The sequence below is a fragment of the Garra rufa genome, chromosome 6 (genome assembly GCF_049309525.1).
Source record: "Garra rufa chromosome 6, GarRuf1.0, whole genome shotgun sequence".
NCBI classification, from domain to species: domain Eukaryota; kingdom Metazoa; phylum Chordata; class Actinopteri; order Cypriniformes; family Cyprinidae; genus Garra; species Garra rufa.
In genome coordinates, this window is record NC_133366.1 from 17,617,674 (window position 1) to 17,631,663 (window position 13,990).

Sequence of the window (13,990 nt, forward strand, 5' to 3'; positions counted from 1 at the left end):
TGTCAAAGATGACTATCAATTAGCATACAATTTGGATTTGGCAGTGTGGTTCTGTTTTGGCCAAACACTCCCTGCCCATCCATGCAGCCTAGAACAGCAATAACCCCCCAAAACAAGTAGCAAGATCAAAAAAGTTCAACAAAGTTGTCCTCATACAAGAATTGTTTTGGTTTTAGGACAACTTTGATGAAAGGTTCGGTGTCGGTGGCTAACTGGAATCTACTGTAAAAAGCTGTTTGTTTGGTATTAAACTATATGTTTATAGTGATCCTACAGGTACACCAAGTAACCTTCCCCATTTAAAAAAAAGAAAAAAAAAAAAAAAAAAAACGTTTTACACAAAAAATGCATAGTACAAAAATGTGTTTGAAACATCAGAGCGAATCAGTCATATCAGTAGCCTGAAATGAAACTCCAGTTCTATCAGTGACCCAGAAAAACAACTTGTTGCTGAAGTGTTGTTTCACTACGTTTTCACTAAATTAAGGTGCAGTCACATTTACCGTTGCTCTGTGAAGATTTTTGTCCACGCCAATTCCGCTCACGTGAATTCATGACAGCAACCAAGAGAAACGGTTGGTTTCAGCTTGACTTCTGGGTGAGCTGTACTCCATACATCGCTACACCTTTGACAGCGGAAAATGTTGCCTGATTTTCGCCTGCAAGACTGCAGGCATAGGTCTTCCTGAGGTAAAAATTCCTTTCTCTTTGAGTTTTGCATATTGTTCTTTGGCACAGTTGTGCAGTTATTTAAAGAACAACTAATAAATATAATGCCATCACATAGCATATAATACAGCAGAAAGAGAACACCTGAGCTGTTTTTCAGTTCTCTTAAAGCATTCCTATATTACTTCTATATACTTCTCAGTGTTGTCTTGTTTCTCAATGGTCCTCTCAGTCTCAGGCATGGTCTCCTCTACAGGTGTGCGTGGACGAATGTCAGGCTCTGGGTTGGTTTCTTGTTGCGACAATCCAATGCACGCAGGCTCTCTCGATGGTTCTGGATTTATATCAACAGCAGCCTGCATCGTATTATAACTGATGCGATATTGCAGTGGTTGTGTCTGTCTATGATATTGCCAGCAAAGGAACAGGCAAATGAGAATGAAACCAACTGGCACGGACATAGCTATGTAGTGATGTCTCTGGGTCACACCTGTGGACGACAGAAAATAACTTTAATTCTGAATGCAAGTGAAAGCCAATTATCACAAAAAAAGGTAAACAACAAAAATGAAACTCGTTTGATTTAGAACTTACCCTCCACCGTGACGGTGTTGACACCAATGACTTCACCCATCTTGTCTCTGACAGTAAATGTGCCTGTATCAGAGAGTGTTAAATCACGCAGCACGAGGAAGCCATTTATGACAGATACTCTGTGATTGTAGTCAGATGAACATGTGTTGCTTCCTGACACACTGCAAACCAGGGTTTCCGCTGCATCATGGCCATTGAAAGTTACCTTCACACTGTCAGAGCCGAACAGGTCCAGGGTCAGATTTTCACCAAACTTTTTTTCAAAGACCTTTTGATAAGCTGAAGAAAGAATTGCACATTTTAGTTAAACATTTGCCTTTTTTTCACAGGACAAAAAAGTAACTGTAAAAAATGTAATATTCAACAACCTGTAACATTGAGAGTGACAGAGGCAGGATAACCATGCATATCTTCAGCTCTGTGATAGCACCGATACAATCCCTTATCTGATGGGGTGACCCCGAGGATGTTAAGGGAAAGATCTCCATCTTTATAATGAGGTAGTGAAAGCGATGCCCTGCCTGTAAAACCTGAGCCATATGTTGTAACTCCTTTTTGAACTTGTATCACCATTTTGTCATCTTTTTTCCACAGGATGTCCACATTGTCATCAGCAATCTGTTTCTCTGTGCGTGCATAGCAATGTAGTGTGATGTTGCTTCTGACTGGGGTGCTCACAGTAGTGGGTACTAAACAACGACAAAACACAAAACAAAGCATTAGATCACATTTAACATTTGGAAGCTTCACAGTAGGGTGATAAACATTACCATTCAAATAATTGTATGTCACTGTCATCATGAGTACATCATTAATCCATTTTCCAAACCTTGTTATTGGCTTATCATGAATCACTATGGTTCATGATTATATTCATGATTTATATTCTGACTATTTTAGACTGGTTCTGGTAGGAACCACTGCAGAGTAGCCCAGTACCTGCGTGACTCATCATAGACATGAAAAGAGAGCAGCAGCCCTGGCTAAATGGCTTTAAATAAAAAATAAAAGAACTTACCAAGTGCTTCCAAGTGGAATCTACAGACACGCTCTGAATCACACGCGACTGTGTACCAGCCTTGATCATTGTACAGAACAGGATACAAGTCTAGAGACAGGGCTCCAGGTTTGGGGCTCACTCTGTTCTTAAAGTTTTCTTTTTTGGTGCAAGTCTCTTTGACACATTCTAAAACTTCCAGTTTTTCATTGTCAGTGTCGAATGTCCATAAGAGGTTTCCATTACATGTCTTATTACAAGTGAAATTCGCAGTATCCCCAATATTCACAGCAATAGGGGTCAAAATTTCACCTAGACAGGGTCCTAGCAGGAAAAAGAGAATAAAAAAGTAAATTTAGAAGAACATATTTGATTGTAACATACATGAACATAACAGTATGATCTAACAGAAATGAAATACTCTGATTTAGATCCTTGCTAAAAATGACCCCGTTCAAAAGTTTACATACACTTGATTCTTAATACTGTGTTGTTACCTGCATGATCCACAGCTGTTTTTTTTTGTTTTGTTTTTTTTGTTTTTTGTTTAGTGATAGTTGTTCATGAGTCACTTGTTTGTCCCGAACAGGTAAACTGCCCGCTGTTCTTCAGATAATTCTGTTTCAGCATTTTTATGTATTTGAACCCTTTCCAACAATAGCTGTGTTTCCATCCACCTATTTTTATGCGCATTTTGGAATATCGCATGAAAAATATCTGAATAGAAACGGCAAAATGCGCATAAATTCTGAAAATGCGCATAAAAAACTTATGCGCACAACTGAGTAGGATAAACTTTTTATCCGATAAGGAAAAATGCGCATAAAATATGATGGAAACACTTTTACCGAATAAATTCCTCCATGCGTATTAAAAACATCATGTGACTGCACGATGGAACGGGGTAACTCGACTAACCAGCCGACCCATCTTGTTGCACAGCATCAGAAATGTTGTATTGGTCATTCTGAAATGTTTCCTTCACCAGTTTTGTCACTTGACAACCACATTTAGATTTTTTTTATAGTAATAAAAATCATTTAATTCAGTTAGAAAACAAACCGTGCAATTAAAAACTGAACGCAGCTGCTCAATAGTCGCATCACAGATCTGCGGCAGGAGTCCGATTTAATTCATCACACGAGGAGTGTGAGCCGAGTGTGGTAAGAAAGACAAGACCTTGGCGAAAGATTTTTGAAACAAAATATAAAACCGCCTGTTTTAAAATATTTTGGATTTTAAAAAGGCCTGTTGACTGCTGCCTTTTATCTGAAAGGTGATTTTGGAAGCTCATTGGAAGAACATTCGATTCTTATTCATTCCACCGTGTTTGCTGATTTTCAGTAGGCCTGTTTTTTTTTTTTATAATTACACTTTCTGTAAGTTACTTAACAGTTATTTTATTTTTGTTAATAAATTAATAATTCTGTTTAATATAGACTAAGTGAGTTTGTCGTACTCTTTTGTTGTCGTCCATTCAATCATTTGACGCCGAATTGCAGCTAATTTGAAAGTAAAAGTAAAATGCTCATGCACGGGCATTTACAAGCTATTTTAAAAACGAAGAAAAGCGTGGGAACGTGGGAAAACTTTAACGAACTACCCCCCTCGGTGATACTGGTATTGCCTGTGTTGCCGCGTCAATTAACCGGTGGGATAATTTCCTTACCGTCACATCCCTACTACAATCCCTTCCATTAATTATATTTATATGAAAATTATTATTTTCGGTGACTTATCCTAGTTTTCTTAGTGATATTTAGAGGAAGTTTGTCAGCAAGTGACGATTTTGTTCTCTTTGTCTTGTTGGATGGAAACGCTGCTTTATGCGCAAATGTTTTATGCGATGTTCCAGTTTTGCGCACAAGTTAAATTCGCATTTTTGGATGGAAACATAGCTAATGACTGTATGATTTGAGATCCATCTTTTCACACTGAGGACAACTGAGGGACTCTTACAACTAATACAGAAGGTTCAAATGCTCACACATGCACCAGAAGGAAAACATGGCATTAAGAGCCAGGGATGTAACCTTTTGAACAAAGTAAAATGTGTACATTCTTCTTATTTTACCTAAGAATCTTTTTTTTTTTTTTTTTTAGTATTGCCCAATTTACCCTGATCTTCGAATTCAAAAAGTTTACACCCCTGGCTCTTAATGCATTGTGTTTCCTTCTGGAGCATCAGGTAGCAAATAGCTACATGAGTCCTTCAGTTGTCCTCAATGTGAAAAGAAGGATCTCAAAATCATACAGTCATTGTTGGAAAGAGTTCAATTACACAAAAATGCTAAAAAAAAAAAAAAAAAAAAAAAAAAAAAAAAAAAAAAAAAAGCAAAATTTGTGGGACCTGAAGGATTTTTCTGAAGAACAGCGGGCAGTTTAACTGTTCTGGACAAACAAGAGACTCATGAACAACTATCACTAAACAAAAAATAAACACAGCTGTGGATTATTCAGGTAACAACACAGTATTAAGAATCAAGTTTATGTAAACTTTTGAACTGTCTTTTTTTTTTTAATTACATGCATTTTGTATGATCCCTCCAATTGTTTTTTTTAATAATTAATATTTTAATATTAAATAATTAATATTTTGCAGATTCTGCAAGGTCGGTGTATGTAAACTTAACTTTTTTGACAACAACAACAAACAAAATTAAAGCTGCAAGCAGCGATGAACGGGCCCTCGCACACGGGCTCACCGCCGACTGGTGGCTTTAGGAACACAGCAAACGGTGGGCAGTATGCTTTTAATACAGTAAATGTAGGAAAAATAGATCAAAGTCACTTAAATATGCCAAACTTTCTGCTGCCAGCTGGTGGCGCTATGCCTATAACTGATTATTGGCATGTAGATGTGTTCATGCCAGCACTTTCATCAAACATATTAAGTTTGGTGCAGATTGACCTTGGTATGTGTGAGTTAGTGCAAGATATGATATATCCTGCTGCCAATAGGTGGCACTATAATAATATCTTTATATTGGCCTTTAGATGTCTTCAGGCCAGGACTCTTACCAAACATGTGAAGTTTGAGGCAGATCGGACATTTTATGGCTGAGTTATAACAACTTTTATGTCCATGGCGAAACATCAAACTTTGTCAGGCCGCCACGGACACGCCCTTTAACGAAAACTCAAGATCTTCACAATTTAACATCTCTAAGGCCTCGAGATCAGACTGACCAAATATAATGTTGATATCATTAAATCTCTAGGAGGAGTTTGGTACAAGTCATTTCCTGTTGCCAACAGGTGGCGCTGTGATTATAATAGAATATAGGCCTTCAGATTGGTTCAGGCCAGGACTCTTATCGAACATGTGAAGCTTGAGGCAAATCGGACATTTTATGGCTGAGTTATAACAAGATTTATATCCATGGCGAGACCACGAAATTTGCCAGGCCGCCACGGACACGCCCTTCAACGAAAACTCAAGATCTTCGCAATTTAACATCGCTAAAGCCTTTTTATTAGACTGACCGATTTTGGTGTTGATCTGATTAAATCTCCAGGAGGAATTTGTTGCAGAGTACAGCATGACACTTCCTGGTGCCTGCAGGTGGCGCTATGAGTAAAACTGAATATGGGCTTGTAAATGTCTTCAGGTCAGGAGTGTTATCACACATGTGAAGTTTGGGGCAGATCGGGCATTTTATGCCTGAGTTATAGCAGCTTCCTTTTTCATTGCGAAACATCGAAATTTGCGAGGCCGCCACGGACACGCCCTCTGATGAAAACTCTAGATCTTCGCAATTTAACGTCACAAAGGGCTTTAGAATAGACTCACCAAATTTGGTGTTGATCCGAATAAATCTCTAGGAGGAGTTCGTTCAAGTATGACGCCTGAAAATGGCAAAAATGACACAAATTTTGCTAAGAAAATTAATAATAACCGACTTCCTGTTGGGTTTCGGATTTTGTCCCAGGAGGCTTTTTTGTAGGTATTGGTGAGTTACATGTGTGTACCGATTTGCGTGCATGTACGTGAATCACAGCTGAATGCGCACACCGCGGAACGTGTAAAGGTGGCGCTATTGAGCCATTTTGCCACACCCACTTCTGCAACCCATATCAGATGTCCATTTTCGCCAGGTTTGATGTGTGTGCAAAGTTTCATGAGTTTTCGGGTATGTTTAGGCCCTCAAAAATGCGATTCATTCCGGAGAAGAAGAATAATAATAATTAAAGCTGCAAGCAGCGATGAACGGGCCCTCGCACACGGGCTCACCGCCGACCGGTGGCTTTAGGAACACAGCAAACGGTGGGCAGTATGCTTTTAATACAGTAAATGTAGGAAAAATAGATCAAAGTCACTTAAATGTGCCAAACTTCCTGCTGCCAGCTGGTGGCGCTATGCCTATAACTGATTATTGGCATGTAGATGTGTTCAGGCCAGCACTTTGATCAAACATATGAAGTTTGGTGCAGATTGACCTTGGTATGTGTGAGTTAGTGCAAGATATGATATATCCTGCTGCCAATAGGTGGCGCTATAATAATATCTGTATATTGGCCTTTAGATGTCTTCAGGCCAGGACTTTTACCAAACATGTGAAGTTTGAGGCAGATCGGACATTTTATGGCTGAGTTATAACAACTTTTATGTCCATGGCGAAACATCAAACTTTGTCAGGCCGCCATGGACACGCCCTTTAACGAAAACTCAAGATCTTCACAATTTAACATCTCTAAGGCCTCGAGATCAGACTGACCAAATATAATGTTGATATCATTAAATCTCTAGGAGGAGTTTGGTACAAGTCATTTCCTATTGCCAACAGGTGGCGCTGTGATTATAATAGAATATAGGCCTTCAGATTGGTTCAGGCCAGGACTCTTATCGAACATGTGAAGTTTGAGGCAAATCGGACATTTTATGGCTGAGTTATAACAAGTTTTATATCCATGGCGAGACCACGAAATTTGCCAGGTCGCCACGGACACACCCTTCAACGAAAACTCAAGATCTTCGCTATTTAACATCATTAAGGCCTTTATATTAGACTGACCGATTTTGGTGTTGATCTGATTAAATCTTTTGGAGGAGTTTGTTGCAGAGTACAGCATGACACTTCCTGGTGCCAGCAGGTGGCGCTATGAGTAAAACAGAATATGGACATGTAGATGTCATCAGGTCAGGAGTGTTATCACACATGTGAAGTTTGGGGCAGATCGGGCATTTTATGCCTGAGTTATAGCAACTTCCTTTTTCATGGCGAAGCATCGAAATTTGCCAGGCCGCCACGGACACGCCCTCCGATGAAAACTCTAGATCTTCGCAATTTAACGTCACAAAGGGCTTTAGATTAGACTCACCAAATTTGCCGTTGATCCGAATAAATCTCTAGGAGGAGTTCGTTCAAGTACGAGGCCTGAAAATGGCAAAAATGACACAAATTTTGCTGAGAAAATTAAAAATAACCGACTTCCTGTTGGGTGTCAAATTTTGCTCCAAGAGGCTTTTTTGTAGGTATTGGTGTGTTACATCTGTGTACCTATTTTCGTGCATGTACGTGAATCACAGTTGAATGCGCACACCGCGGAACGTGTAAAGGTGGCGCTGTCGAGCCGTTTTGCCACACCCACTTCTGCAACCCATATCAGACGTAAATTTTCGCCAGGTCTGATGTGTGTGCGAAGTTTCATGAGTTTTCGGGTATGTCTAAGCCCTCAAAAATACGATTCATTTTGGAGAAGAATAATAATAATAATAATAATTAAAGCTGCGAGCAGCGATGAACGGGCCCTCGCACCTGGGCTCACCGCCGACCGGTGGCTTCAGGAAATCAGCAAACGGTGGGCAGTATGCTTTTAAAACAGTAAATATAGAAAAAATATGTCATAAGTCATTTAAATGTGCCAAACTTGCCGCTGCCAGCTGGTGGCGCTATGCCTATAACTGATTATTGGCATGTAGATGTGTTCAGGCCAGCACTATTATCAAACATATGAAGTTTGGTGCAGATTGACCTTGGTATGTTTGAGTTAGTGAAAGATATGATATATCCTGCTGCCAACAAGTGGCGCTATGATAATATCTGAATATTGGCCTTTAGGTGTCTTCAGGCCAGGACTCTTACCAAACCTGTGAATTTTGTGGCAGATCAGACATTTTATGGCTAAGTTATAACAACTCAATGAAAACTCAAGATCCTCACAATTTAACATCTCTAAGGCCTCAAGATCAGACTGACCAAATATAATGTTGATTTAATTAAATGCAATCAATGCAAGGACTTCAGATAATGCCAACTGTGAACCAATATGCAAAATTTTCCCAATACTCTGATGATGATGATAAGAACATGATTCATGATGATAACAAAATGTTATTATTGCTTGCTTTACGTCCACCACTTCTGCTTAAATGTCATCGTTACCTATCTGTACAAGTTTTGTGTGGATATTGCTTTGCTGGTGACTCCTCCTGTTACAAGACATCACTCTTAAGCGCTACATAACTAAGAATCAATAAGGAAGACGGTGCCCAGTTGGCACATGCATTCACAGTAACCCTCTGCTAGTTTAGTTTTTAAGTTTACAGAATTGAAAGCGTTAGACTTTAAAATCAACACACAGACACATACACACAAAATATAAAATGTTGCCATCCAGTTTCATTTGTTAAATTTAACTATATTAGTTAACATGACCAATAAATAAATAGCATTTATTAATGTTAATTAATATTAAGCTAAAAGAAGTATTCATATAAAGTTTATGTACTGTGTATTAACATGAACATGAACACAGTTCATGTGGGTGTACAGCAATACACAATAAAGTGCTCTATAAATGCTTCATTCTTTCAAAATATCTGTAAAAATCAAGTTGAGTATTTTAACGGGGTGATACATATATATATATATATATATATATATATATAACTGATCTTAAAATTATGGTTTTCAGATGTTTTGAAGAGATAACAGTAACGTTTGATTTGTTGTCAAAGTTTGTCTTAATTTTTTATTATTATTATTTTATATTCAATAAATAACACTATGTAAATATTGTCTATCAATGAAGATAAATTGATCATGCTAAAAAGTTGTATTTTTTTAAATCTTTTGCTATGTGACTGAATAGGACAAGTTCATGGTACAGTTAAGTAAAAAATAAATAAAAAACAACAACTGCAAAATACGAACAATGAAAGACTTAGTGACCCTTTATATTTTCTCAAAATATCAGACTCTCAAAGATCAGACATATTTATGTAATTATAATACATATGTGCATTTTTTGTTCAAAGATGGTCTGTAGAATGGCTCTCTACTCTGTCACCCTCTCTGCCTCTCACCCCTCCCCCCTGCAATAATGAGCTTCTCTGTGCCTGACTGAACGCACACACATACTGTAGAGACATTCACCAGAGTGACAGCAGGTTTCTGAGTTATTTTTTTAATTTTCTTTAATTCATTGAAGCTTGTATAAAATTAATATTTCCAGCACTTGCTCAGAATGATTAGATCTCTGTGTGAAAAAAGTTTTAAAGAGTTTGGATGCTGCACTTTAAAGATATAAAAAATTAGGGTTATGTTTTTTACTACATCTTTAAAAAATCACCACGTCAACACCGTTCAAGATATCCAAAATCCGCTCGCAATTTAACATCTTCAGAATCTTCTCTTCATGTTAAAAAAGTTTGGTGTGAACAGCTGGTTGTTCTTAGGAGTAGTGTGAATTTGTTTACAGCCTGATTTTTCAAAAAATCCACCTTCAAATCAAAATAGCCGGCTTTCTGTTGGTCTTAGCTAATGAGTTTGATTTAGAAAGTTGTCCAGATTGATGAGAGCAATATAAGTACAGAGTTTGGTGACTGTAGGAAAAACTAACCCCCCAACTTTTGTCAAAAGATGGCGCTATAGAGTGCCTGCTCCACGCCCATTTATGACCTTTTGCCAGTGTCTAACTATAATTAATATTGATGTGTGTGTTGAGTTTCATGAAATTCTAAGCATGTTATCTGCCTCGAAAAGACAGGAATGTAATTTTAAAGTTTGACACGTTGCCATGGCAACAGCATTTGATTTATCATCGACCCCTTTACATATTCTTTATCGGCCGTGTTTTGACATGATTTTGATGAAGTTTAAAGAAAATCGAGTAAAATTAAGAGGCTGATTTCAAAGCATTTTGAAAATGACACGTTTCCTGCTGCCAGTTGGTGGCGCTATAACTTTGACTCATAATAGTCACATTTATGGAATCGGCATCATACAAGGAACAAACTGGTGAAGTTCCATCAGAATCAGGCAATGTGTGCAACAGTTATTAGACACTTCCTGTTTCTCATTTCTCGCCATAACTTTGTCGCCTTGCCACGGCCAAACCGTTCGAGATATCAAAAATCTCCTCGCAATTTAGCGTCCCCAATGTCTTGAGATCATGCTGACCGAGTTTGGTGACAATCCCATGGAATTCCTGGGAGGAGTACGTTAAATTCCAGAGCATGCGCTTTTTAAACAGCCCTAAATATCTCACTTCCTGTTGCGTGGAGCCCATGACATAGAGTACAAAAGTTGTTCAGCTCGATGAGTTCTATATGTGTACCGAGTTTCATATCAATACGCGCAAGTATGTGTTCGCAGTACATCAAGTTTTCAAACTGTGTTCCAGGGGGCGCTGTAGAGGCCCTGAACCACGCCCGGGTCCCAGCCTCTGTGGCGTCCGGACGACGGCAGATTCCGACGTGTGTGCAAATTTTCAAGAGTTTTTGAGTATGTTAAGGCCCCCAAAAGTGCCCCAACGGTTGAAAAAAAATAAAAATAAAAAAAAAAAAAAAAAAACAAATAAGAATCCTTAGAAGAACAATAGGGCCTTCGCCCTTTTGGGCTCGGGCCCTAATAATAATAAACGAAGCAGATCCAATAGGGTCCTCACACCATCGGTGCTCGGGCCCTAAAAATCTACATTACCAATGGTAAGGAGGAGGTAAAGGAAGTTCTTCAATGGGTGAAATTGCTGCATAGTTGTCCGGTGGCCTCTGGAACTGGAGGACTTAATAATAAGAGCAAATGAAATGTAGACAAAAGAGTGTAATGTCTTGTAATATCAATACTATTTTGTCTCTTCCATGCTTCCAATATTTTTCTGATGTTTTTAGGAGTACAGCATTCAGGAAGATTAATTTAATAATTAGTAATGTATTGTTATAAATATTAACTCATTAATAAATTATTAATATCCTTGCAAATGTATTTGCACAATAATTGTGCACACTATTATCATCATCATTATTATAAGTAAAAGTAAAATCAGAGTGGTTGTAAAATTACATTTATCACTGTAAGATTTAACTCTGACTTTGCTTTTATTATATTGAAAACTTTAAAACTGCATACAGTTTCTGTGATGGCTGTGATAAAGTTGTTTAAAAGTGAGTCAACTAGTGGAACTTAGAAAAAAAAAACAAAGCATGAGAAGAACGTCTTTGCACCCTAAGGCAATAAATGGACGACCATGTGTATGGAAAAAAATCCCTACACTATCTTTGAGTGAGCTGTTATCAATATAAGATACTGATGATCTGAAAAACGGAGACAGAAAGATAAATATACTACGCCACTTTAAATCTCACCATTTTCACGTTCGTGAACAACAACAGATGTGAGAAGATATGGCGGCGAAAGTACAGTTACAGCTTCAGCTTATGCTCGGCTGAGTAAAAAGGCCTACATTTTACATAAAAACACACTCCCTGACTAGAAATATTAGCCTTTACTCACCTGTCCCGTAATTATCCTCCGTTGAACTTTAGGAATCCCCCAATCAAAAATCTCGCTATTCTTCAGAGTTCTTTTGACACAACGTTTGAACACACGTTAGACGAGTCAAAAAAGCATGCGAAACGATTTAACACCTCTGAACTTTAACAGTTCATTCATAATGAACTAAAGTGGAATAAAGTCGATGATAGAAGAAATGATGAAAACACGGAAGAAGGCTGCCTGACAAGTTTGCGGTTGACAACTGAACACTATCGTCACAAAAATACAAAATCCTTAATGTCACGATTAACATTTACTAAAGTCTAAGGTGGGATTTCATTTGTGTCGAGACAACAAACTAAAAAAGTTGGCAATGAAAAATATCCACTAACCCAAAACTACTCCAGTTGAGCTCTGACTGCAGTCAGTGAGCCCCGTTCACGTTTGTTTCAACGCATGCGCACGAGGTTTCGAATATGCATGTGGGCATGCGCACATAGGTATAGGTGTTTAGATTTATCCTTTATGACTCTGACAGAGTTAAATATGTATTTTCTTCTTATATCCATCATGTTTAATTTCTCCGATTAGACGTAATGCCATTCCATTTTGTTTATGTAGATGTCATATATAATTCTAATAGTCCTATAGCTAACATAAACGTTTTAAATAATTAAAAAAAATTAAAAAAAAAAATATTTAAATATTTAAACTTACGAATTCACCAATTAACGCCTTATCAAGTCTAAAACTATATCTACTCCACCAGAAAGTCCGTACACTATCAATAAAAACAAAAAACAAAATTGTAAATATAATCTGACACTGTGCCAGATTTATTGGGTTTTTTTTGTTTGTTTGTTTGTTTGTTTGATTGATTGTTTATAAGTAAATAACACAGGACTAGGCCTACAGAGAGGAAAAACATAGAACAATTAGAAAGTTTTTTTATTAAGGACAAACTAACTTGTAAATAGCAAAGTAGATTTTTATTTCTAAAACGAATCAATACAAAGAAAACATACATAAACATTTAATCATTTAACAATTAAAATGCTAAACTTACTTAAATAAAAGTACATATTTAATATACCCTATATTTCTCAAGTATAAACAAATTCTCTTATCCAAAGAAAGGCTAAAAACAGTCTGTTATAAATCTGAAGTTTCAAGGGTATTATATAGGCCTATGTATGAAATACTTATATGGTGTATCCTCTCTTATTCTTCCCTGAGGGTGGTGTTGTTTTTTGTCCTGGTCTTCATATGCACCACTAAAACAGATACTAGCATTCCCAGTAGGCCAAAACACAGTACTGCTACGAAAACTTGGTAATGAAGAGAAAGACCATTGATACCTGTTTTTTAGGAAAGAGTATTTTTGATTTTGATTTGATCATATTAAAAACATATTTCATATACATAAAATATGTCTATTGTGTTTTTTCTAGTGTTATAGCATTTTTCACTCTTACCTTGTACTTGATCAATGGGCTTGGTTTTACTTTGCTGATTTGCTGAAAGGGCTAGAAAAAAGATATGCAGAACCGTTACACTTCTAATAATAATGCTCCTATAAAAACCTTTTTCAGGATACTGTATTTTAAAGATAATTTTGTCATCTAAATATAAATTGAATTCAAAGATAATTTTGTAATCAAATCTAAATAAGCTTGAGTTTATGTCTCAGTTGTTTTACAAAATAAGAAATTTGCGGGAAATAAAAGCTGTTAAAAGTGAGAGGCTGTTTCTTTTAAAGGGGTCATCAGATGCCCATTTTCCACAAGTTCATATGATTCTTTAGGGTCTTAATAAAAAGTCTCGAATATACTTTGGTTAAAAATTCTCAATAGTAATGTAAGAAACCACCCTTTTTACCTTGTCAAAATCATCTCTGCAAAATATCAGCTTATTTTATCGTGTGGGCCCTGTAAATGCAAATGAGGGATGCATATGTAGATCGGGATCAGCGCTTTCCTTTTAAAAATGAAATTAACGTTGTCGTCTGCCT

General features: G+C 37.2%; 1 protein-coding gene across 1 annotated transcript; it reads right to left on the reverse strand.

Moving 5' to 3' along the window:
* Positions 1–362: 362 nt before the first annotated feature.
* On the reverse strand, positions 363–12,406 carry LOC141337117 (uncharacterized). The gene is made up of 6 exons (XM_073842877.1): positions 11,998–12,406; positions 11,188–11,269; positions 2,282–2,584; positions 1,632–1,952; positions 1,264–1,542; positions 363–1,159 (listed from the first exon to the last, which is right to left on the reverse strand). The coding sequence occupies exons 2-6, from the start codon at positions 11,237–11,239 to the stop codon at positions 846–848; spliced, it is 1,269 nt and encodes a 422-aa protein (XP_073698978.1). The 5' UTR covers positions 11,240–11,269; positions 11,998–12,406; the 3' UTR covers positions 363–845.
* Between the last annotated feature and the right edge of the window lie 1,584 nt (positions 12,407–13,990).